This window comes from Megalopta genalis, chromosome 6 (genome assembly GCF_051020955.1).
Source record: "Megalopta genalis isolate 19385.01 chromosome 6, iyMegGena1_principal, whole genome shotgun sequence".
Classification (NCBI taxonomy): Eukaryota; Metazoa; Arthropoda; class Insecta; order Hymenoptera; family Halictidae; genus Megalopta; species Megalopta genalis.
The window spans coordinates 23,357,262-23,380,490 of NC_135018.1; the positions used below are offsets into that span (position 1 = coordinate 23,357,262).

The window sequence follows — 23,229 nt, forward strand, 5'->3', positions numbered from 1 at the left end:
AAAACTTCGTTGAAGGAGAAACCAATCAAGTAATTTACTATTTGCTGCCGTAAGATAATGTTCTAGATTTGTCTTCGTTCAACGTCCTTCGCTATTCTCAAAGATGACAAAACGTCTTTAGCGTGTGAACTGTTTCGCTAATTGATCTCAAAGTAGAAACAGTAAATTTGTTTGTTGGTAGATGGATAACGTCTACGCGTAATGTTTATGCGATCGCACGAGTGTCGACGTAGCATTTCTAAATGAGAAACGTTTATGCATTCTTTATACTATCGCTGGAACAATAACACGGTAGTACCAGTTTATATTGCAGTAATGACGTAAATATACTGATGATAATGTTTATATTACGTTGAACAAACGGAGGTAACGAAATATTCTGTGAAAACGCGGGTTTCTATAAAAGCTTTGTCTAAAAATAATTGAGTAATTCGAATGGCCACGCTTGCGATTCGAAAGAAAATAACGTTACTGTTCCAGAGTTCGTTATGTTCGCGAACACATAAACGCGCGAAGAACAACGTACAGCGTGTGACGTTTAGTATGAAAATGCGGCCGTGCGATCGCAGTCTAGAATAACGTTAACCGGAGAGAAACAAGTAAGTATCGGTAAATCGACCACCTAAACCAAAAGGATACAAACACTTGTACCCAAGAGAATTTCTCTGACATAATACCATCGGACGATCGATCCTTAAGGGTGTTCGGCGATCGATCGCTGGCTAACGCAATCATAACTTCGCCGCGTCCTCGGTAGAAGGATTAGAGGCAGCGGGGCGAAGTTCGTTCGCAAGTAATCCCTCGATAATATTGGCAAACGTTCGAGTATTTTTCTCACTGGCTGCGTCCACGGCGTCGCCCTCCTGAAAACGTGAGTATCCTGGAGCTGGTTTCTCTGTGAAGCTTTCCTTTTTTGTGAGAGGTGTGAGAGAGGGATAAGGCTCGCTCGCGCGCGCGTGAATGAAATCTGAGAGTCCCTTTATTTGTCGCTTCGAAACGCACACCTGCCTGTTTCCACACACAAAAGAACCACCACGATCGCCTCCGTCTCCAGCCCGAAACGAATCAAGAAACACTTTCACAGCCCTTATCGTTTTCTACACATTATCAGCGTTTGTGTCACGTTGGATCCGCCGCGTCTCGAAATTATCACGTTGAAAAGAACGACGTCGAGCCGGGTCCAGCGTCCTTTAATAAAGAGCCGGCCGCGATCGCTCAAGCGGCTATCGGTAACCGATCAAGGACGAGCGAGAAACTTCTGCAGTCAAAAAGGTCTCATCAGTCTTCCTTGAGGGATTAGAATACTTTCGCGAACGAAAATGCAACGATAATGCATAACATTTCAAATATGTTTGAAGAGGATGCTGATCTAAGTTTCAACACTTTTTATTAAGGCTTTGTTATGCGAACTGCACACGTTATGCAAAGTTCAGCTTCTCTTGGTTTTTGGATGTGCTTCTTCGCGGTGTTGTACATAGATTTCACATTTTTATCCAATTTAACCGATATTTCCTTGTATACAGTGGATCGTTCGTGGACCTACCAACACTTTTCTGTCACAGATGATAAGATTTCGAAGGACCTGCAAGGTGAGGATATCTTTTGTCTGTCAGCTAATAAGCATCGATATGAATTCAATGAACTCAAGAACAAAATTGTTTTAACTTTAAAAACATAAAATATACTGAACTTCGACTTCTGTGCACATCGGCTATCGATAAAGAGCGTACAACGACCACGTAAAAGCATGAGAAAGTACACGAAAGTATAAGATTACAGTGATATCGCTTATCGTCCAGTTACTTTCAGCTTGGATGAAAACATGCTGTTTTTCAACTCATTGAATTCGCCTCAATGTCTACTAATTGATGGGCTAACAAATTATACCGTTATACTAAAAAATTAAGGTATGTATTCCTTAATGTTGAGGAATACATAGTTCAAAGTAGTAGTAACATAGTTCAAAGAAAAACATAGAAATAGTCAAATGTAATCACCTTGAAGGTCCTCCGAGATTGTACCATCTATGAAAACAAAATTTCGATTGATCTACTAATAACGAAAATAATTAAAGCAGTCACATTAGAAGCACCGCCCTGTAGAATTTTCCAACGAAGAAGGTGTAACTGACAACTGGACCAGGCCGTAACTTAGTATCTGTTGCAGATATCTATTGCATTGCTCACCGAGCAGGTGTAGCACCAGTACACCGTGCAACAGAGACAAAGTTTCAGTTCGACCTAGTTTTCAGATTCACTATGAATAAAAGTTTCAAGAAATCTGCCATTCGGATAAAAAGTTCTCTTTCATGCTGAAAATCTGTACACGAAGGCGCTAATTGCTAAAAAAGATTTCACCGCAATTTGTATCGTACACGTCCGGTGTGAATTTCAACTGACTTGGCCAAAAATACGAAAGTTGCGTACAACACCGCAGAGAATTTCAGCCTCTCCTCCAAAACAAAAAGCAGCGCATGCCCCTAGTAAAACCTAGTAAAACATAAAATATTGTCGTGCTCTTGAAAGTACGTATGAGAAAGTTTTCGATCAAAGCTCCCTGAGGGAACACTGACAAGGCTGCGACAGCGAGATCGGTAGTTAGTCCGCCTCTAATCTAGAAGAACAGACGCTGAACGTACAAATAGCTACTTCCACGCGTACCAATAAGCCCTACACGCACGCACACACGAACAATTGAAAAAAAAAAGTTGCAAAACAGAACAGTCGCGAGCGAATGGAGGGAGGCAAACGGATCGTGGCTAGAGGGAAACGGTATGGCATGAAGGCGTGTTGGGTTTGCAGGTACGATGCCCAGCGTGCCGGTCGGTCTGTCTTATCACGAGATGTTCGCCGTGTCGCTTGGCTCGCCGGCCCTCTGGAGATGCCGGGCCTGCGGCAAACAGGTGACCAATCGTTGGCATCACTTCCACATACACACCGCCCAAAGGTCCCTCTGCCCCTATTGCCCGGCCACCTACAGCAGGATCGACACCCTCCGCTCGCATATACGCACCAAGCACAGGGAGATAGTGTTCGCCAAAGGCTCCTTGTAGAGGACGCTGATTGCCCCGCGAAGGAAGCGGCCACCGCCACTTCCGCCGCCCCGTCTCTTCAACGATAGGCCCATCGCGCCTTTCTTCGGATTCGGACTACCCTGACCGAGCCTAGACCCTCGACAGCGACCATCCGCTCGCTGACGACCACGTTTCATCTTCATCGTCTGGGAAACTCAACGTGTGCGACTCGCCGGAGAACGTCTTTATTTTCTCCTCTATGTTGTTCGATTTTTGTTCGTTTCGTTACTGTCTTTCACGGTACTTATTCCAGAGCGATGGACAGGTCTTGCTTGTCGATGAAGCTTTCGATTCCCGGAGAATCGGAACCGGGGGGGTCTCGAAGCGGACGGAGCGTTCTTAAGGTATTGCACGAGAGCTTCCACGGTGAATGAGAATGCTTGAAGTTTGGGTCGGAGTGGTCGCTCTGTTCCCGTCGAAATTCATTAGCCCTTTGCAATCCAAACGATTCGCTCTCTTTCGCCTCGCTGAATCCGATCGATCATTTAATAGCGCGATATCACGCTTAAACAGTTCCATGGCTCGTCGCGGCTCCGAGAAGTTATTTGCTTACCAGTCCCTACGTTTGTTTGTCTACGTTTCGATTACGTATTGTAGCGAACGATTATTTATTTGGATTTTATCCGCTCGGAGGGTTAACGTTTCGAAACGGTGAGGTTTCAATACAAAAACAATGACCAGTATTATCGACATCGTTGGAAGCGTCAGAGACCGTAGCACTCGAAGTACTTAGTAATCGTTATACCGTGGATATTCATTTGCAAAAGTTTTTCTCCTCTCTCTATCGGGGATCTTCTCAGTTAAAAGTCACACGATAACTTCACGAACTCTCTGGAACTTTGTACTTTACTCGCGGGTTAACAATTTCAAAATCGAGCAAGAAATCCCGCCAACTTTGTCGGGGTCGGAACGGATCACCATGATCTTCAAACAATGCTATGATATTTTATAATAAGCAGGCGTAATTGAAAGGTTACATTTCCTTAATGTTACACGCGATAAGTACCATCGTATTGCGGTTCTTCAAAGCGTAAATAAGACGATACCTTCTTGCGTGGCGCTTCCGTAAGCAGTTGGAACACAGACGCGTCAGTTTCTTAGAGTACACGATTCTGTGATATGTAGACGCGAGACTAGTACGATTATATTTTATGAACATCGAAGTAAAGATATCGAAGTATGACCATTCTTTACGCATTCTGTTCTCGCATCAATGACGCAGAAGGTTGGTTCCAACTATGACGGATGCGGATACCTGTCCGACCTGTTCGTCAAATACTTTTATTCGATCGTGTCTCTATTGTTCGCGATACAGTAAATTCTCCCCCCCCAATTGTTCCTCAGCAGAAACGGACAATTTTTCCTAAACAGAAATGGACCATTTTGGAAGAGGAGATACGATTATACGAGCCGCGCGCCTCGTTCTCACAGTCGCCGATTGTCAACAATCGTATCTCCTCTTGCCAAACTGCCCATTTCTGCTTACAAGCTGAGGGACAATTGAGGAGAATTTACTGCATTTGTCAGTTGATCCATGTTTCGCGCATCTATACTGGTCGCCTTAAGAAACTCTCGAGCTTCAGTCCCCTGGAATGACGAAACTAGCGTCAGACATCACAAGGGTCCCGGCCATCCTTGTAAAGGAAGGATCGTGGACGTTGCTTCTATCCATCGTTTTCACGGACAAATCGTTCTCCCGAGGCACATCGGTTCGTACTGGGACAGTCGCCAATAATTAATCACGGAAGACACGGTTCGCGGGGTGAATCGACAACGAACGGCCTGTTCAAGGTATTCGCGTGAATGTGTTCAGTCTTTCTGAACGATCTCTCTCGCCGATCATTGTACTCGTGTGTACAAGAACTACAGGGGGGGGCTAGCGAAGTAGAGGAGGAACAAGTGGCGTAAAAAGGGGAAGGAGGAATGGGACGAAGAAATAGAAGAGGACGACGACGAGCAACAACGTAAGAAACGTAAGTGCTGATGCAACGCAGCCGGGAAGGAGTCGAAATTTTGCGAGGACAATCGATAGTAAACGTCCCGAATGATCTCCTCGGACACGGTGCGGTGTAACTGTCGTTTCTTGGTTGGTATATCGATTGTACCTCTCCGCGTGTAAACGATCGTACAAATCGGTGGACACCGAAAACACTCGCTAGGATTCGTGTAAATAGTATCGAAATATCGTAGATTGGCTCGTTTGGACGCGAACAAGGATCCGGATCGGCTCGGCCGGTCGTGCTCCTAGGATCGCTGGCATTTCGAGTCCCCGTCTCTTCGACGTCTACTCGATCCACTTCTCGACGATCGGAGGACGAAGGAAACGGGGACGCGGGACCCGATTCGACCGGAGCGAACATCGTCCATTGGGCTTCGAAGCAAAAACTAAAGAAATTGAAGTAATTAAAAGAGAAAAACGGTCTAATTCTTACGCAATGGAAGGCTGAAACGCGCGCTGTGATCATCGAACACCGAAAACTCAAAGGGTACTACGAATTATAATCGCGGTCGTAATCGCTGTTTACGTGTATCTTAATGTTGTTCGTTTCGTTTAGGCCAGCAAAGGCTCGGCTCTGCCGTCGAGCGAAATGATAGAGGCGGGAAGACACGTTCTCGGGTGTTAATTGTCGACAGTATTTCGTACGTGTACGATGTCCATAGTTAAACAGAGTTGTACAGAACGGAGAGAGAGCCAGGGTGTCGGCGAGCAGCCGGCGAACCTAATCGTTGTTTCCTCGAGGAACCCCGAGGCATTTCGGATTTGGGGGGAACAGTTGATCTCGACATGGGAACGGCGATTGCAGGCTCCTCGGACGACCTCTACCCTCTCCAGATATATGTATATGTAATTACATTTCTCTTTGGACCAATACTCTTCGTCTACTAAACGGTAATAATCATTGTCGAGGCTCGTAAAGTACCTAACAAACCTCTTGTCAGTATAAGATTCTTCGAGCGTGTGGTTCCTAAGTTACTTCGTAACGGGTCGAGCGAAGCTCGCGTCAAGTCAGCGTGGAACTTATGTGATACTGTAGGGCCGATAAATTAAGGTTAATTTACGTGTTGCGTGCGATGATCGCGGGTGAAGCGGAATGCGTGTTCTGCGCCGACCGTGAAGTTGTTGACCACGTTTGGGACGGGAGTCACGCGTTCCCTAGAGCAACCGCACGCATTCTCGCCTTACGAGAGACTCTTCTTCTTTCTTTCCCGGTGCTTCGCGGACAGAACGCGGCCTAGAACAACGAGCGCGGTGAGTACAAAGAGAGTTCGGATTACTTCGTTCATTTTAGATCAAGCATTTGTAAGTCGAACAGTTTAAAAGCGGTCGGGGATCAATTTTTAAGATTCAACCGACGCGTAACGTACAGCTCGAACAAGTATTTGATGCTTCTTCTAGCTGCCATTGTTCATATTTAGGGGACGAGAACGAGCTATATATGACATCTGAAAAACTCTTCAATTTCTAAAAGACGAGAATGAGCTATATATAACATCTGAAAAACTCTTCAATTTCTAAAAGTTACAAACCTGCAGGACGTACATTTGAATTTCTTTGGAACTGTTTTCCAGTAAACGATTAATCGACGTTTACAAATCCAACATTGTCTATTAGCTTCGTCCCTTGAGTATAAATGATTATCGAAAAAGGATGTTTGTTCGGGTTCTGAACTATAATATCGTCCTACCAGACACTCTTGAGTTTGGCATTTGGACTTTGTCATTTTTAAGATTGTTCCATAGAAAAACATGTGACGGGACAATGATAATACGAATAATTTGAATGAATGGATAAGTCGATGTTGTTTTGTAAACGATACTTTCGATGACGCAGAATATCTTTGTACTCACTCAGATGTTCATTTTCTCATATATTTTATTTAAAAGTCATTCACTCTCTTTACCATCGATCAAATGTCTTAAGTGTGTCTAAAAATGTCCTATTTTGAATAGGGTGACGAGCACTTTTCCAATCCCAAACAATATTTGAAAATATTCAGAATATTCCTTGAAAATTCGTTGAAATACTAAGGTATGACGTTTGATCGGCAGAGTGGGAAGATGTACAATTCGCTCGCATATTCGCGTGAGTGCACAAGAAAAACATTTTTCCAGGTAGCTGGAGAAGGAAGTATTTGCGTTATAATATTTCTTGCTTCCGACTGATAATGGCGTTCTCAGTCTAACTGAATACGACATTATTTTTGATACGCAGGCAAAATTCCAAATTCTTGCGAAGCGATTCGATAGAAATAATTTTTGACTCATTGATATTTTTGAAACGCTATTAACATGTTCGTCTGCCATGCGAATTTTGTCCGTTTCATGCAAATACCTTGATTTTATCTAGAGCTGAGAAAAGTGATGAAATGATAGTTAAATTTTGGTAGGTTATGAAAATTCATATTTTTATAAACAGAAAATGAATTTTCATTTCTTGTGTTGATAGTTCCGACGAATAAAAAAACAGATTGAAACATGCACAGTATAAATCTATCAAATTCCGTAGTCTACTAATAACAATTAATGTAGCATATCTATAGCGGGATTTCTCCTTATATTAGTAGTGTAGTTGATTATCAGAAAATGTTTACTCAATATTAATCGTTGCATCGTATTTGTTTTTTAATTCTTAAATCCTCGTTCAGAAGGGGAAACAGAAAGAAACGTAGATAAATTTTTCAATACAAATTAAGGACGCATTCGGGACATATTTTCAGAAAGACATTTTAAAAACGACTCGTACACTTCAGACACGATTTCCTTAACCCCTTGCACTATTTTCACGAGTCTGACTCGTGATGAAAATTTTAGGCCAAACTTGAATGTCACGAGTCAGACTCGTCGTTTAATTTCATGCCAAACGTGGATATCACGAATCAGACTCGTTATCGACATTTCAGGCCAAACATGTATATCTCAAGTCTGACTCGAGTCTTAATAATAATAATAAATATAATATATATTATATATTATTATTATACATATTATATTATATATTATATTATTATATATATAATAAATAAATAATATAATAATATAATAATAATATAATAAATATAATATAAATAATATATATAACATATATGATATTATAAATAATCTCCGATACTCTGGCTCCGCCGTTCGGCTCCTATCTCGACCATTCGGGCGCACGGGTTTGGCACGGCTTTTTTCCAAGTTTCAGCGTAGTGTAAGGGGTTAATATGACGTTCTTCATTGAAATTTTAACCACACGTAAAACAATAAAACTAGTATCCATCTTTTGCTTAACAAGATCACTATGTCGAAAGTGCAACAATACGACGTACAACAATACGATTCACATAGCAAGTTTTCAATAACCTAGTACAAGACAAAATTCATATAACACAATGTCCAATATCATTATTCTAGTTCTAGTACCAGACACTTTTAGTGTCTTTACTTAGCTTACCATTTTAAACAATCTTATTAAACAAGAATCATTGTTGAGTATAGGGGGAAGTTGTTAATATCGTACATCTTAAAAAATTTTCAATTCTGGGGAACTTGATATTTCGACCGAACACTATCATTTTCTAAAGAAATAATAGATTTACAATTACTTATAATTAGACTGTAGATTTCACGTAAAGTAGGAATTGTTTGCATCAAGTCTAAGAAATTGGGATTAAATAAAAACATATTTCGTCGCTTAACAATATTAATAAATTCATTTTAATATTGCTAATTAATACTCTACAGTTGAACTCCATACCATTACGTGTTCTAGATACTAATTTTTGTCGCAAATGTATAAAATTTGCGGTCTATTAATTATATCTCCGATCAAAATTACGTTAGTCCAACCTGATCTTTAAATTCACGAAACAAGAAACCGCGAACACTATACTTCTGGCTAGGTGTGACACATGAAACAGTAACGAATTCATTCGAGATACGATTTCGGTGAATGCTACGCATTTGGCAACTTCCCCCCATACGGTACATCTGTACTCTACACAATGCGTTTAAATACTTCGCAACAACGTACGAACGAACGCGAGTTTTAGGAGGAAGAGATTGTCCAAAACTACAGTCCAGTAAATTCTCCCTAATTTTCCTTCAGCTTCTAAACATAAATGGACAATTTGGAAGGAGAAGATACGATTATTTGTGCCTTGCACCCCGTTTTATAAAAACAATTATAAATTGTTGACAATCGGCAACTGTAAAAACGAGCCGGGAGGCTCGAATAATCGTATCTCCATTCCCGGAATTGTCCATTTTTCTTTACAGGCCGAAGGAAAATTAGGAAGAATTTACTGCATTCTGCACGCGAATGAGACTGCCCCATTAAAATTGATTATGTCGTCGGGATCATTGGTTGCTAGAATTAAACGATTAGCGCCGGTGGCTGTCGGCCAGCGTGGCAGCCGACGTGTTAACGTTTCAAACGGAATGTCTACGAGCGATCTATCTTTCGGCCGCGGTGCTCTCTGCACCGACAAATGTATCATCGAAAAAGCGGGCGCTCGAGCGCTGGTGGCTCCCGGTCATCAAATTCCAGGATTTCGTGCTCGACTCAAACAGTTCTCTGGTCCGACGTAACTGGGTTCCAGCTGATCGAGACCGTCCAGCCTGAGTGGCGAGGTGGCGGATGCGCTGTAAATAGAAGGCCGCGATCGAAGTGGTGTCGTCCTGGTGACGATAATGGAACTTTGACGTTTGCTCGATCAGGCTGGACACACGCGCGCCCGTCGTCGGACGCCTGCACACGACCAAAACGGGACTAGCTATAATACATGCATATGATACCCGCATTACCTGTACGCATAAATAATATAAATATGGATTTAAATATAAATATACGGACACGCGTGTGCGCGCGCGCGCACACACAGACGTACAAACGCGCGCGCGCGCGCAAGCGCGCCCGCGTATATGTACGTATAGAAATACAATATATGTGTGGACGTGTGTATGTATTTCTATATATAGATATATGTAGACACATTGATGCGACGACGATGGCCTGGTGCGCGGCGGGAATCCCAACTTCGAGCAAGACTGTTTGACTTCCTGGCTGTATCGACTGTTCCTCAATCGATACCCTAGCGCCAGCAAGGTGTCGAGAAGCAAATACGCTCTTCGGCTCTGCCGCGACTGTTTCGTCCGGCTACGGCTTCACCCGGAAATTCGAGGGGTGACAAGTTTCCGTTTGTTTTGCTACGCAAACTGCTGGAACCATCAGCTGCTTCGGATGTGCGGGGGTGAGTTTGAACGAGTGCACCAACGTTTATCCAATCGTTAACAAAGTACTAGGCATCTAGAAACTGCTCCGAGTAGCTGAATCATTTGCGTTTTTTTGTTTGTTTTTGTTTTCGATAGAATGTGATCTTTTAGTTGAAACTTCGTCGCATAGAATTTACACGCAGTTTTGGTTCTTTCCTTGAGTTGCTTCTGCGGTAGGTTTGTTTCTACGCTTAACGCGTTCGCACATGCTCGCGAGCATCATGATTCGAATGTTAAATCTACCGCTGCTGGTCGAACGACCGGTTTCAGATTCCTTTTAATTTACGGCTATTGAAATTGTCGGTGACCTTTTCGTGGGAAACCGTCCAGTGAAATCTTTGAAGCCGAGCACAGATCGTGGCGAGGCTTGTACAAAGTCTGAATACATTCAGTTGTTTTTGTACGGCAACAAGTGCTAATCGCTAGCAAGTGAAAGCTTGAAAAAAATTAAAGTAAACTGTTATATTACTATCGAAGTATTAATATTAATAGAAGAAGAAATAAAAATTTTGCGGTCGCATATAAGGAAATTGCCTTTTTAATTAGGACGATATACTGCGGTTTTCAAAAGAAAACTGTTCATTTTATCTTTTATACGTTAACTTTAATCAACCATCAATTTGCGCACTGTTTAACTTCGTCTAAAGCGTATAATTAACCCACAGTACCTTTTTATCCATAGAAGTTTTAAAATGAACTTTATATAATTTCTTTTTTTACTGATTTCTGTGTATATAGATGTAAATTGCCAAACTTTTTATTTGATCTTAATTTTATCAACGTTTCTTGCATTCTGTAAAAAAAGAAGTGTCTCTTTCGAACATTTTTTGAGATTTTAGTAAAACATTTCTCTAAGGTGAACTATTGATATTTACACTTTATTTGCACGTTGCACTTCATAATTCTCGTAAACACTTTTTAAACCCTGCAATGAAGAGAAAACAAGAAATAATCGAACGAGATATTAATGTCGGTTCTAGAGCTTGTTTAACCCCTTAACGCGCAGAAACGTATTAACACGGGCGTGCAAAACCGGGCAAAATGTGCAGACCCGTATATATACGGTCGGCGTCGCAACTTATGTCGCTAAAATGTTCAGATTCGAATATATCCGGGCAGTAAAAATAACTTAATAAAAACCAAGGAAAACATTCAATTTATTGATATTCATCGTGTAATTCTCTATTGTAAGCTGTAAAGTTTGTTTATTTGGGATTATAAAATATGGCCTTTTAGGGTGACGCTTATAAGCATCTCTGACCTGGTAATTGTTTCTATCTATCTATATCCATTATTGCGTATCTAATTAGCGTTGGCACTTTTGTGAGTTTTGTTATGACTAATTTATTTATTACTCTCCAGTTATCTCCGATCTCTTTCTATTTTTTGCTTATTCAGGAATAAAATATGCACTTTTAGGATGGCACTTATGAACATTTAGTGTATTATTCGTGAGCAAGTCGTGAAGTAAAGTAGACGTTATCAAAGTGAATTTCTTCAAAGACAATTGTTTTTTATTTTTTACAAATATTATTAGTGTCAACATATAAAAACGTTTTTGTTTTATGGTGTATTTTTATAGAGAGTAAATTGGATTTTTAGTGTATAAAAGGTATGTTTTCTAATGTTGAAATAAGGAATGTTGGGCTATGTGCTGCACCTTGTTTTGAAATTTACCATACAAAAGAAAATTTTGAATAGTTTTAGTTTGTTATATATTTTTCAGCTAATAAATATTATTATTATATTATTACAAATTTAGGTAAAATTAAATATTTTTCAGTTTTTTTTTTCGTCTCCTCCTTCCCCTTCAAAATAGTAACTGGTAATTGAAAAACAGTACGATGGGTACAAAATTCGATCTGCAATGCGATTCAATATTCACTATAATTATTTATCCACTATTTTTATTGAATTTTTAGTAATTTTTGTATTTTTTTTACATATTTATTGAAATTAAGGTCCAAATATGTATTTTCTTAGATAAAAAAAATTGATTTTTTTTGGTCGGTTTTTCTTTTTTAAATTGTGCATTAAGGGGTTAACAAGCTAACGATAATTTGGTTTGCGCGTTCTGTAACTTGTAAGAAGAATAAATAATTCTCGTTTTGGTAAGAACATAATTCTTTTTGCTAACGATCGCACTTTAGACTATTAAGTGGTAGTGTCAAACTATCGTATCAATATGATCGAGAGTATTGTATTATACATCGTAGAATATCACAACAAATTTGGTTGAAATGGCTTTCCTATGATCTGGCAAAGAAATTTTGTCTCTTTCACACACCAGCTAAATTGTTCGCTAATTTCCCGTCGCATTCTTTCTTAAAAGACTTCCAAGAACGTTCTTCGTGTCTAGAATACTCTTTCGGTGTCGTGATCTAACAGCTCTGATACAACCACGAATAAAACAATTGGCTTAATTCTCCTCACCGCAATACTCGCGCAAATATTGTTTGCTTTAATTTTTGGAATATTCTGGTTATATTTTCACTTGTAGAGATGATATCGCAGCTCTGCGCAAAATGTCTTTTACGTCACGCAATTGCAGCGTAAACAACGAATTCAAGTTTGTGATACGAGATATTATATAACTCGAAGAAGAAGGAGGAGTATAAGAAGATGAAAAGTTTTCAGGGGGCCTTTAAATCTATCAGAATGTTAAGCGGCGAGAAGTTTCGCGCTGCAGCGAGCGTTGCGTTATGATGCATTGCCCCTATTGTGCTGGTGAATTTATTAACTTACAATTTACCGGATCCCCGGATGCTTTGCATCAAAGGCGTTCTTACGTTCCAAACTGGGAAGCGCGGAATTAAATGAAGTTCTTCTGCCCCGCCGAATGGGTGAATTTATTGCGTTAGCCTCCGCGCGGGCCATCTCTTCGGTTCATTTTGCGGTAATGCACGAGACAGTGGTTCTCACGTCGCAGAGGAATTTTTGGTGAAAAATCCAGTCAAGCTGTCCATTTATCCCGATCGCGTGATCTCCGACAATACGTTTATTCCACGGCGGATTTCAACGCTCGGAAATAATATTTCCTCGAATTTTCCAAACGAATCTGTTTTGTCTTTCTTCAAAATGTTTATTTTATATTTTCAGACGCGCGCGCGCGCTCGAAAAATTCGATGTTTCGTTACAATTTCTCTGACAGAGTTCTGTCATTTTCGTTCCTCTGTCCGCATTTTTTTCTGCCATCAGTCTGTTTCTCTGTAAAAATAATATACATACTAATGGAGTCCGCCTCCATTAGAGAAATATTTCTCATTCTGTTACACTTCCATAACACGTCATGTTTTACGAAATGTACTTATCCTTTTTACAGATTTTTCGATGCGCATCGAAGTTTTTAAACAAGAGAATTATTTTCACTCGTGATCATTAAATTCTAACGATACATTTTAAACATTCGACTTTTCTAGTTTATAGCAAATATTAGTATTAACAAAGAATCGTGTTTTCATGAATTCATGTTTTATGAAAATTATCTAATACGATCGCCGATAGGTCATATTTTACAAATGAAATATAATTGCTTAAAAAAAGAAAAAAATGAATATTTTCTACAGATTTAAAAGGCTACCAGTTAGTATTAGAAAGATTTTGCATTAATACGAACAAATTATTGTTATTTTTAGGGGCGCGCGTCGGTTGTACGTTTATTTTACGGATTCGAACAAATAGGATATTTTGTAGAAATATAATAACGCTGAACCGACTTCCCAGATGGAGAGGTCTAGCAGTGGCAGTGCGATCGAAATTTCGGTTTTTGACTCCCGTTAGATTTCCATCAACTCGCGCAACCTTGCACATGACGGATGCTTTTAGAAATTCCCCGAGTTGCTATTTGTAACACATTATAAACGTTTTCATCGCTGTCGATGGCTCTCGCGTTTCGGCACACGCGAAAATATTTTTACGCGCTCACGGAATAATTTCCAGTCGGTATCCGCGTCTCTCTGTGTAAGGTACACAATCGTGTTTGCAAAACAGAGAGTGGATACGTAACCGGAGTGCAATTTATCTGTTACGATTTATTAGGTTTCACAAATACGAGATTAATATGCGAAATAAATGTTTCGCGATATACGCAATTAGGTTTCCCTCTTCCTGCGCGCATTAAAATATTGACAAACAACTTCAGCTTCATGTTTTTATCCATTGCAGGTAATCGGCAGTGCAGCTTTACATTTCGCGTTTACCATTTTATTTCGCGCGTAAATCGTTGAATCCATGTTTGGAAAACAATCCACTTTTGTCGCGTATAAACACAATTTTTCTTCTGTTTGCAAAGAAATCGAGCGGATAGTTCGTTTCGCTTTTTCGGTGGAATTAAGAGCTGACAAAATATCTGCTCTCCGAAGGTTCTACGCGAATGCTATCCAACGGTACTAGATGTTAAAGCGATCAAAGTGAGATTAATTGCAATTGTTTCCTCCCGAACCAACTCGTGGGGGGAAAAGACGAAACGAAATCTCCGATTAACCCGATACTTCAGTTCACGGGAATGCGAATTCGCAAAAAGTTTGCGAGTTTGCAAACAAGTGAAAGAGAAAAATAAACAGTTGCGTTGAACGAAACTCATGATCATGCATATAAGTGTACAAGTCCTATTTTCCGACATAGAAAACTCAATTTTTCACATTTGCAATACAATCTGCCTGAGACAATGTTTTCTTTTTAAATCAGTTCTAGAATCGTTGAGACATTAGTAAAACCGATCATGGTACCTTCGACGATAGAGAAAAAGACGGTTCCTACATAATCGAACGCAGCTCAAAATTCGGTTTCCCGAACCAGCCCGTCGTCGTCACCCGACCGAATTACTGCCCTCGATACCAAATGTTCCTTAAGTTGTTTCGCAAAATCGTTTCTATGCATAGTAATCGTGAGCGGTAAGTGCAAAATAATTCTCCTGGTGCACATTGCGACAAGGCGTGCGAGAGCGAGAGTGAGTGAGATTGAAATTAAAAAAGAAAAAAAGGAAAAAAAGAACAGGAAAAGAAGAAGAAAGAAATATGTGATAACGTGGTCGGAGAGCACGAGTCGGCTCTGTTTATTTCGCAGATAAGATTTCGAGGCTCGTCGGTGTCTCTAATGATAACGCGAGGCTTCTCAATTGATCAGATCCGAGAATATAGTCGGAGCGGAATCGACTGGTCGCTCAAGGTCCACAGCGTGATAAGGTAATTCGCAATCGGTGGGGGAATTTTAGACTCCAACCACTCCTTCTTTCCAGGCAGTGATAAGTGGCGGTGGGAGGAGTCACCCCCACCACATTCTCTTGCCACACCCACTTCTCCTTCCTTCACCTCGCTGCTGCCCAAACTATAGTTGTAAATCAGGTGATTCCTTCTGTGCTTCCGTTAGCAAACAAATCAAAATATAGCGCCAAATACTGTCGTTTAGATCGAATGAGAAAATCAGCGAGGTTTTCTTCCTTTTACCACTAGTTTCCCTTGTTAGATGTGGCGTATAAAGGGAGGACTATTCGTTTGGAGACAGCATATTTTCCATTGCTAGTTCTAAGTCACGTGAAAGTTACCACAAGGCTTGGCCACTCCCACTCCTATCCGCTACTTATAAGAATACAGCGTAGAAGTAGGCGTTCCCACTGAACCAGTGGTGGGAGCAGCAACCTTGAACCGCTAGTCGTATTCAGTCCGACTATAATTCCACATTTCCGAAGCGCAAAACTGACGTGTTGTCGTTGCAGCAACCAAGAGCCGGATTCTTTGCACACAATCTATGTAATTGTATAAACATCGGTATCAAAAGTGTCAATATCTCGTGTTTCTCGATGGTACTTAAGGTTAATCGACAGCCCACTCGGGCAGCAAGCTGTTTGTTAATAATACTTCCGTAAGATTCAGGGATCTGAAGTTGAAATGTACGACTTCCGTTCACGAAACAGCCTCGACGAATTATTCGTGTCATGCATCGAAATCGCACCGAAGCTGTTATCTAAATTTCGACTTTAAAACGACACACGCTAAAGTTATATTACTTCAATTTCTTTACTGCCGTTGAAGTGGAACATTACTTGGCCGAAATGACTTACGATATTTTCTTGAACGAATCGCGTGTTTACTTTTTATTCGATGTTCCGTGTAAACAATGCGTTTCTCGATCGGCGTAAACATTAAATATAGCAAAATTCCAAATTTAAATTAGCAATAATAAGGAGATATCTTCGAAAATATTGATTTCAAATGTGTTGTTTCGGTTCGTCGGGATTGTTTCGCAGCGGACATTTTTAAAAGAATTTTTAACCGCGATTCCCGTCATGCACATTTCCGATCCCTGGCAAAGATCGTACATTTCACGTGGCACGTTCCTTCCTCGTTTGGCCCGACTTGCGATCTCGAGCCGAAATCTTTTTGTACATATAGTCTGCGACTCCATGGTTACCGGGCCGGGAAAGAAAGAGAGATTAGAGAAAATGCTCTACCTGGTCGCAAGTCCCGGGCCGACCTTGCGTATAAACCGATTGCTCGTTTATATGCGATGTATTTTTATGAACAGTATTGAAAGTGCTGCTAAGCTGTACAGTCGTCATATGGTGAATGTATTATGATGTACCTATAATGTACATAGATATATTTAATTAAAGTAAATATGAATTTGTGTAAGTCTCTCGCTTTCATTTACCTAACGCCAAACTCATTCGCGTGGTCGTCGTCGTTCCTTGAATTGTTCATATCCGAATACACTCATTTTTCGTGTGCAGGATATCGATCTGTAAGTAAGCATAGCTTCGCTGAATTTTCATTGAATTAATTCCGCGATATTTGCATATTTCCGTGGGAATATTTCTGTCGAGTTTTTCAAGTGAATTTTATGCACTTCTTGCATGTAAAATTATTTTCGTGGCCGAAGAAAATATTCTTTTGAATATGCAAGATTCTACAACGAGAGAATATGGAAAGTAAATTCTACCACCAACGGAAATGCCGGTTCTTTTCGCGAAGTAGTCATAATATAGATCGTGTATAATCGAAAACGTATCAGTTGCATTGAAAAGGCGTAATCTTTTAAGTTCTCGAATCGACACATTTCCTACTGCTAGCTCGAACGAATCATCATATTGAATCATTTGGTGCGAGCACTTTCAGCCTACAATTTGAACCGCAATGTGTTGCAAGTTAGTTCGTCTTTATCTTATCAACGATTCTATGATGGTCTAAATATCGTGCAACGCGTATATAAACTGTGCTATTTTAAGAATTTGGCATAGCGAATGTTTTAAACGGACAAGCAAATATTCGTTTTCTCTTATCATCGGCTGTCTAACGAAACTATAGCCTATATTATTTTGTACAAACTTGATTGCAAATAAGAACATTAAACAATAACTCCGACACCTTTCCTTACAATGAGTCGAACTGCTAACGGAGATTTCAAATAGAATCTATGAGCTGAAACTATCTAAATATGTAATAATCAGGAGGCAATCGGAAGGGAATATAATCGTGGCATTTCTAGAAACGATGCTGTTTATTACGTAACTGATAAATACGTAATGATTACGTCGGTCCTATCTAATTTTCTTAATTCGATCTGGAAAGCACAAAACAAGACGTTGCTATATTTATCCTTAGATGTTGCATAGAGCACGTGATATCAAATTTATTCGCGGAGTATGATTTAATTAAGTGACTAATACGCACTTGAGAACCATGTATTCTCCCAATTGAGAGCAGAATAAATTACGTTGACGAGAACAACTTCTTTGCGCGCATCTTGTTCTATAATAAAATCCATACGAAAATACGCAACGATATAATATTTATAGAAAGCGTTATATGACGTTGGATTTTATTTTGTTCCGCAACGTACTATAATAATATCGATGTAAACGAAATGAAAGTTTAGCAGAAACAGTCGGGAATTGTGCAACAGGTGTATCATTGCGAAACCGGTATGAATAGTCGAACATTTTTTAGCGGTATCGCAGATAGTTCCAACAAACATTTGTTCGCGAAGCAAAAGTTTACGACACAAGCGTTGAGGTAGGATATCGTGCGTCACCGGCATTCAACTTCGGTATTACAACGCGCGAACTTATTTGCCATGCTTTAATGAAACTTGACGACAAGCCACTTGGACCGTTGGCGGACAGAACGAAGCCCAAATAGCGAATAGTAATCGACACGTGAATGTAATATATGCACTGAACGGCGTACCGTGCAATCGACGAAAGGTCACGTTCGTTAGGCTTTCAATTTCGTAGAGCCATAGTCTTCGTCCTTGCAATTTCTAAATTTATGATTTTCGAGCCATCTTCTTTCCGGCAATAAAGCCATTTCTGCACTTTTGAACAATGCACACTTTCATCGGCAGCATATTTTATGACAGGGTCGCTAGCACGCACCGCTTCGGTCGCCCGTCCAGGGTTTCTTGATACCTGCGCCATTGCCTGCTACGTCACTCTACATCCCCTTTGACCGCGTCACTGGCCAACGAATTTCGAGTTTTCTGTCCACGAAACTGTATACAAACTCAAAACCGATTCTTCTCTAGATCAGTTGTCACTTGTCAGTTCATCGTCAATTAGTCTTTAGTCATTCGTCGGTCATCGATCGGTCAGTGTCAGTTCAACTCAATTCATTCTAAAGCAAATACAATTAGTCACAACACTTAGCCGACCGATCGGGTAGATCTACCCATTTCCAAGCTAGTCGGTAGCCGACCGATCGGGTAGATCTACCATTTTGACCTGAGGAACGCTTCTTTCTCTGTAGAACTTCTTATTTCTATAGAGTACAACATAATTATAATAACATGCACTAATTTTTGAAGTCTTTTATTGCCCATTATTACGGTTCTTTATGTTCGGGATTTCCGAAGGTGCCTCTACCAGCCATAAAATTATTTTATTAGAACACTTAGCCGACCGATCGGGAAGATCTACCACTTTGACCTGAGGAACGCTTCTTTCTCTGTAGAACTTCTTATTTCTATAGATCGGTCATCGATCAGTCAGTGTCAGTTCAACTCAATCCATCCTAAACCAAATTCAGAAGCCCAGACTAGCCGAACGTTCCTACAACTTCGGATTATTTTTTCATTGTAAAGCCCGCTGTGCCGTAACGCCCCCGGTAAAGTTCCGGCACGTTCTGACGCCCAGTCCGATACATAATTAGTTTATTTCGCAGCGACCTGCTTGCTATTTATTTTTCTGCAGGACGAGCTAAAAGTACGTGTGCCACAAGTCCGAAGATATGATCTCCATCTAGAAAAATTGGACACGTCGATACTTCTTCAGTTTCAGAAATTCTATTTCATTACGAAATCTAATGTGATCATAAAAATTGTTCAATGGCTACGTTTCTTAATTCTAAGACAATTTCGAAGGAAATAATAAACGGTTTCGAGGAAATGTTTTTCTGAACTTATGTCATGGACGATGATCGCCAAGTGAAATCCTGATGCTGTTCAAACAGATGACCTTGACAGCGTGCTACAATATCATGAAGGTCGAAGGATATGAAGAAGAAGAAACCACTAAATGGCATTGTTTAACAGTACTTCCCGACTTCTGCCTTACTTCTGCTTCATTCTGTGCCATCGTTTTCATTTCGTTTATGTCAAATTAAGCGCACTTACTTATACCACATTGAAATTTGTAGCATTTATTAACCCTAGAAAGATAACCATATGACAACGTACGTAAAAGATAACCATACGCTTCAGAGGCGCATGCTTTTCTAAGGCGTCAATTTTATACTAACAATGGATATTTATTTAAGTTAATCTAGTCATTTTAAAGGTTTGGCATTATTGTAAAAATAAAATGCATTTATATTATATTTTTTTATATTTTAAGTAATTTTAAACTTAAATCACTAGACCTCTATGAAAAATTAACAAAAATCAACAGTCTTCGCAGGCGCCTCTGCGACGTAGGTTATCTTTCTCGGGTTAAATACAAACGAACTTGGGAATGTAAACATTGTTGTGAAGGATTATACGTTTTTCATGGCAAAATAACGGTTTAATCTCGAGGGCCTTCACGGGCGTCAGAAATTTGAGAAACTCGAATAGTATGTGTTTTTTCGCGTTTTCTCGGTGAGATCGAACAGTGAAACTGTTTGATCTACGGAGGTCGTAAGTCTCCGATTCAAATTTATATGACACCGAGTCTGCGTGATTCCGTATGATTCTTTCGAGTGATACGGATGATAGGTTGATGTAGAATGGTTTTAACACTTAGCCGACCGCACGCGCTACAGAGACCTGTACAATTTCCACCGCGCTCGGGAAAGCCAAACTGCGCTGTCCACCGCGCATTTTTCTGAGGTAGCACGGACTGAAATACGCTATTTGAAATCAAAAACGTCCAAAAATTATTTATGTTGTCAATTATATCTTACGGTAACAATTTCGTTCAACGATTTCACATATTGCTTATACAAAATTCGAATTTAAAAGTTTATAATAATTATTTTTTAATGGTTATTCAAAAAGTATAGTTAATAGAGTCAGAAAATTAAGGACAGTAAAGATGACGGATAAATAACGTAACTCGTAATTCGTAATAACGTAATTCGTCGAATAGTTTGATATATGGGAACGATGGTGCTATTATTGTCGTCAACTTCGCAATCACTTATCAGTAGATCAATGTCTTCAGAACAGTCTGATAGTGTGTCCATAAACAACTCATCGCTTGAATTGTCACTCATGTTTCTGGACATTTTTAGGGATATTTTTTCTATACTTCGTTTCACACCACTTGTTGAGAGTCACAGCAAGGAGCTTAGCTTCTACACTAATATTTGCAAGTTGAGCGGAGTCTTATATGTATATTCGAAAAAGTCGTGAGAGTTGGGTGTAGATAGTATATCGATTTCTAATGGGTGTGGTGTTGGTGTGCATTTTAATATATGTTGTACTCTATAGAAATAAGAAGCTCTATAGAGAAAGAAGCGTTCCTCAAGTCAAAGTGGTAGATCTATCCGATCAATCGGTTAAGTGTTCTAATAAAATAATTTTATGGCTGATAGAGGCACCTTCGGAAATCCCGAATATAAAGAACCGTAATAATGGGCAATAAAAGACTTCAAAAATTAGTGCATGTTATTATAATTATGTTGTACTCTATAGAAATAAGAAGTTCTATAGAGAAAGAAGCGTTCCTCAGGTCAAAATGGTAGATCTACCCGATCGGTCGGCTAAGTGTTAACACTGAGGTGACTAATTGTACTTGCTTTAGAATGAATTGAGTTGAACTGATACTGACTCATCGATGACCGACGAATGACTAACGACTAATTGACGATGAACTGAAAAGTGACAACTGATCTAGAGAAGAATCGGTTTTGAGTTTGTATACAGTTTCGTGGACAGAAAACTCGAAATTCGTTGGCCAGTGACGCGGTCAAAGGGGATGTAGAGTGACGTAGCAGGCAATGGCGCAGGTAGCAAGAAACCCTGGACGGGGGCGACCGAAGCGGTGCGTGCTAGCGACCCTGTCATAAAATATGCTGCCGATGAAGGTGTGCATTGTTCAAAAGTGCAGAAATGGCTTTATTGCCGGAAAGAAGATGGCTCGAAAATCATAAATGTAGAAATTGCAAGGACGAAGACTATGGCTCTACGAAATTGAAAGCCTTAACGAACGTGACCTTTCGTCGATTGCACGTCGTTCGATGAAGGACTGTCAATTTGTCTCGCTGAGCCGAAGATTTCCCGTTAATAAATGTTTTTGGGGGATAAAAGGAAAACGTAATTCGTCCCGGAGAAAGTTAGACGGACGTAGCACGAAAATTTCGTTGAAGGATGGAACAGTATGTAACAAAAAAAAAAAATGACGAGAATTTCGAATTTTTTCAAAATAGTGTGCGACGCGGCGCGACGTGGGTTCATTAATCGCGCGCACGCGAGCACCTGTTCACGTTCTTTTACCAATGTCCCGCGAAACGAACGGTGAAAGGGTCGTGAAAACGCTCGAAATTCGCCCGTCGGAATTACACTTTCAGCTCGGAATGTGCTCCTCGCCCGTGAACAGGTGAGACCATCTGTGAAGTGCGGACTATTTTGAAATGCAAAGGTTTTTTTTAAAAACACGGCAAGTAAGTGTGAGACTTTGCAGTCGGGGGATATGCCGCCGTTAGTCGGTCTCGAGTGGAACCGAACCGTGAACGTAGCTAGCCCCCTCGTCTCGCCGTGAATCATATAACGGATCAAAGCGTGAAATCGCATCGGAAATGCGGGCGATTCCTTTGCAGCGAAGCATGCCTGATTTAAGTTTCGCGGCTTTATGTCGTCGCGTCGCGTGTAGTGACGTGTAAGCCAGCGATCGAAACGAGCTCTTCCATTTTTTTTCCCTCCTTTAAACCGCGAAACTCGCCGTGAAGTAATAGCGCCGGCGAGTTTTCCACCGTTTTTATTTCATTAGTTATCCTTTTCAATGGGGGGGATCCCATCCGCTGCAAACCGTTTAATCTTTAAAGTGATTTCCTAGAGTGGTAGTGAAACGTTAGCGGCTAATTTTCACGGTTTTATTTATTCATAGCGTACTCAGTATTTTGCAGCAGACTCCACAAAGAAAAATTCTCGCCGCGCCGGCCGTCGTGACGCGACATTCCCTTGTTAGAACGTAACAGCCTGATGCAGACTGCACTCGCAAACTTTCAGTAACCATTATCCATACGCCGCATCCTATTATAAATTCTAAATTGTTAAGATCAGGCAGCTCGGTGTATTTCGAATAAGAAAGAGCTCGCGGCAGCAAAATGAAAGCAGATGTTTAGAAACTGACGAAGGGAATTGGAGTCATGATACCTCAGGGGTTGTTCCACATTAATTGTATTTAAATGATTTAGAGTTCTAAATGAAACAGTTTGATACACTAAAGGAAGACAAATATTTGTAATGATATTAGCGAAATTAACTACGAT

General features: G+C 40.3%; 1 protein-coding gene across 5 annotated transcripts in view; it reads left to right on the forward strand.

The window, feature by feature from the left end:
- LOC143259698 (zinc finger and BTB domain-containing protein 8A-like) overlaps nucleotides 1-16,956 on the forward strand; it is a 98,632-nt gene extending 81,676 nt beyond the window's left edge. Inside the window, exons 5-7 of one of the 5 annotated variants that reach the window (XR_013033708.1) lie at nucleotides 1,524-1,589; nucleotides 2,802-10,305; nucleotides 15,014-16,956. Coding sequence is in view for 3 of the 5 variants with exons in the window: in XM_076523019.1 (XP_076379134.1) it covers nucleotides 1,524-1,589; nucleotides 2,802-3,052 (317 nt within the window). In the remaining 2 variants the exon portion in view is untranslated. Of the gene's footprint in view, nucleotides 1-1,523; nucleotides 1,590-2,801 lie in introns of all 5 variants that reach the window. The other 4 variants (XR_013033707.1, XM_076523019.1, XM_076523023.1 and 1 more) reach the window with 4 other exon arrangements.
- The last annotated feature ends 6,273 nt before the right edge of the window (nucleotides 16,957-23,229 follow it).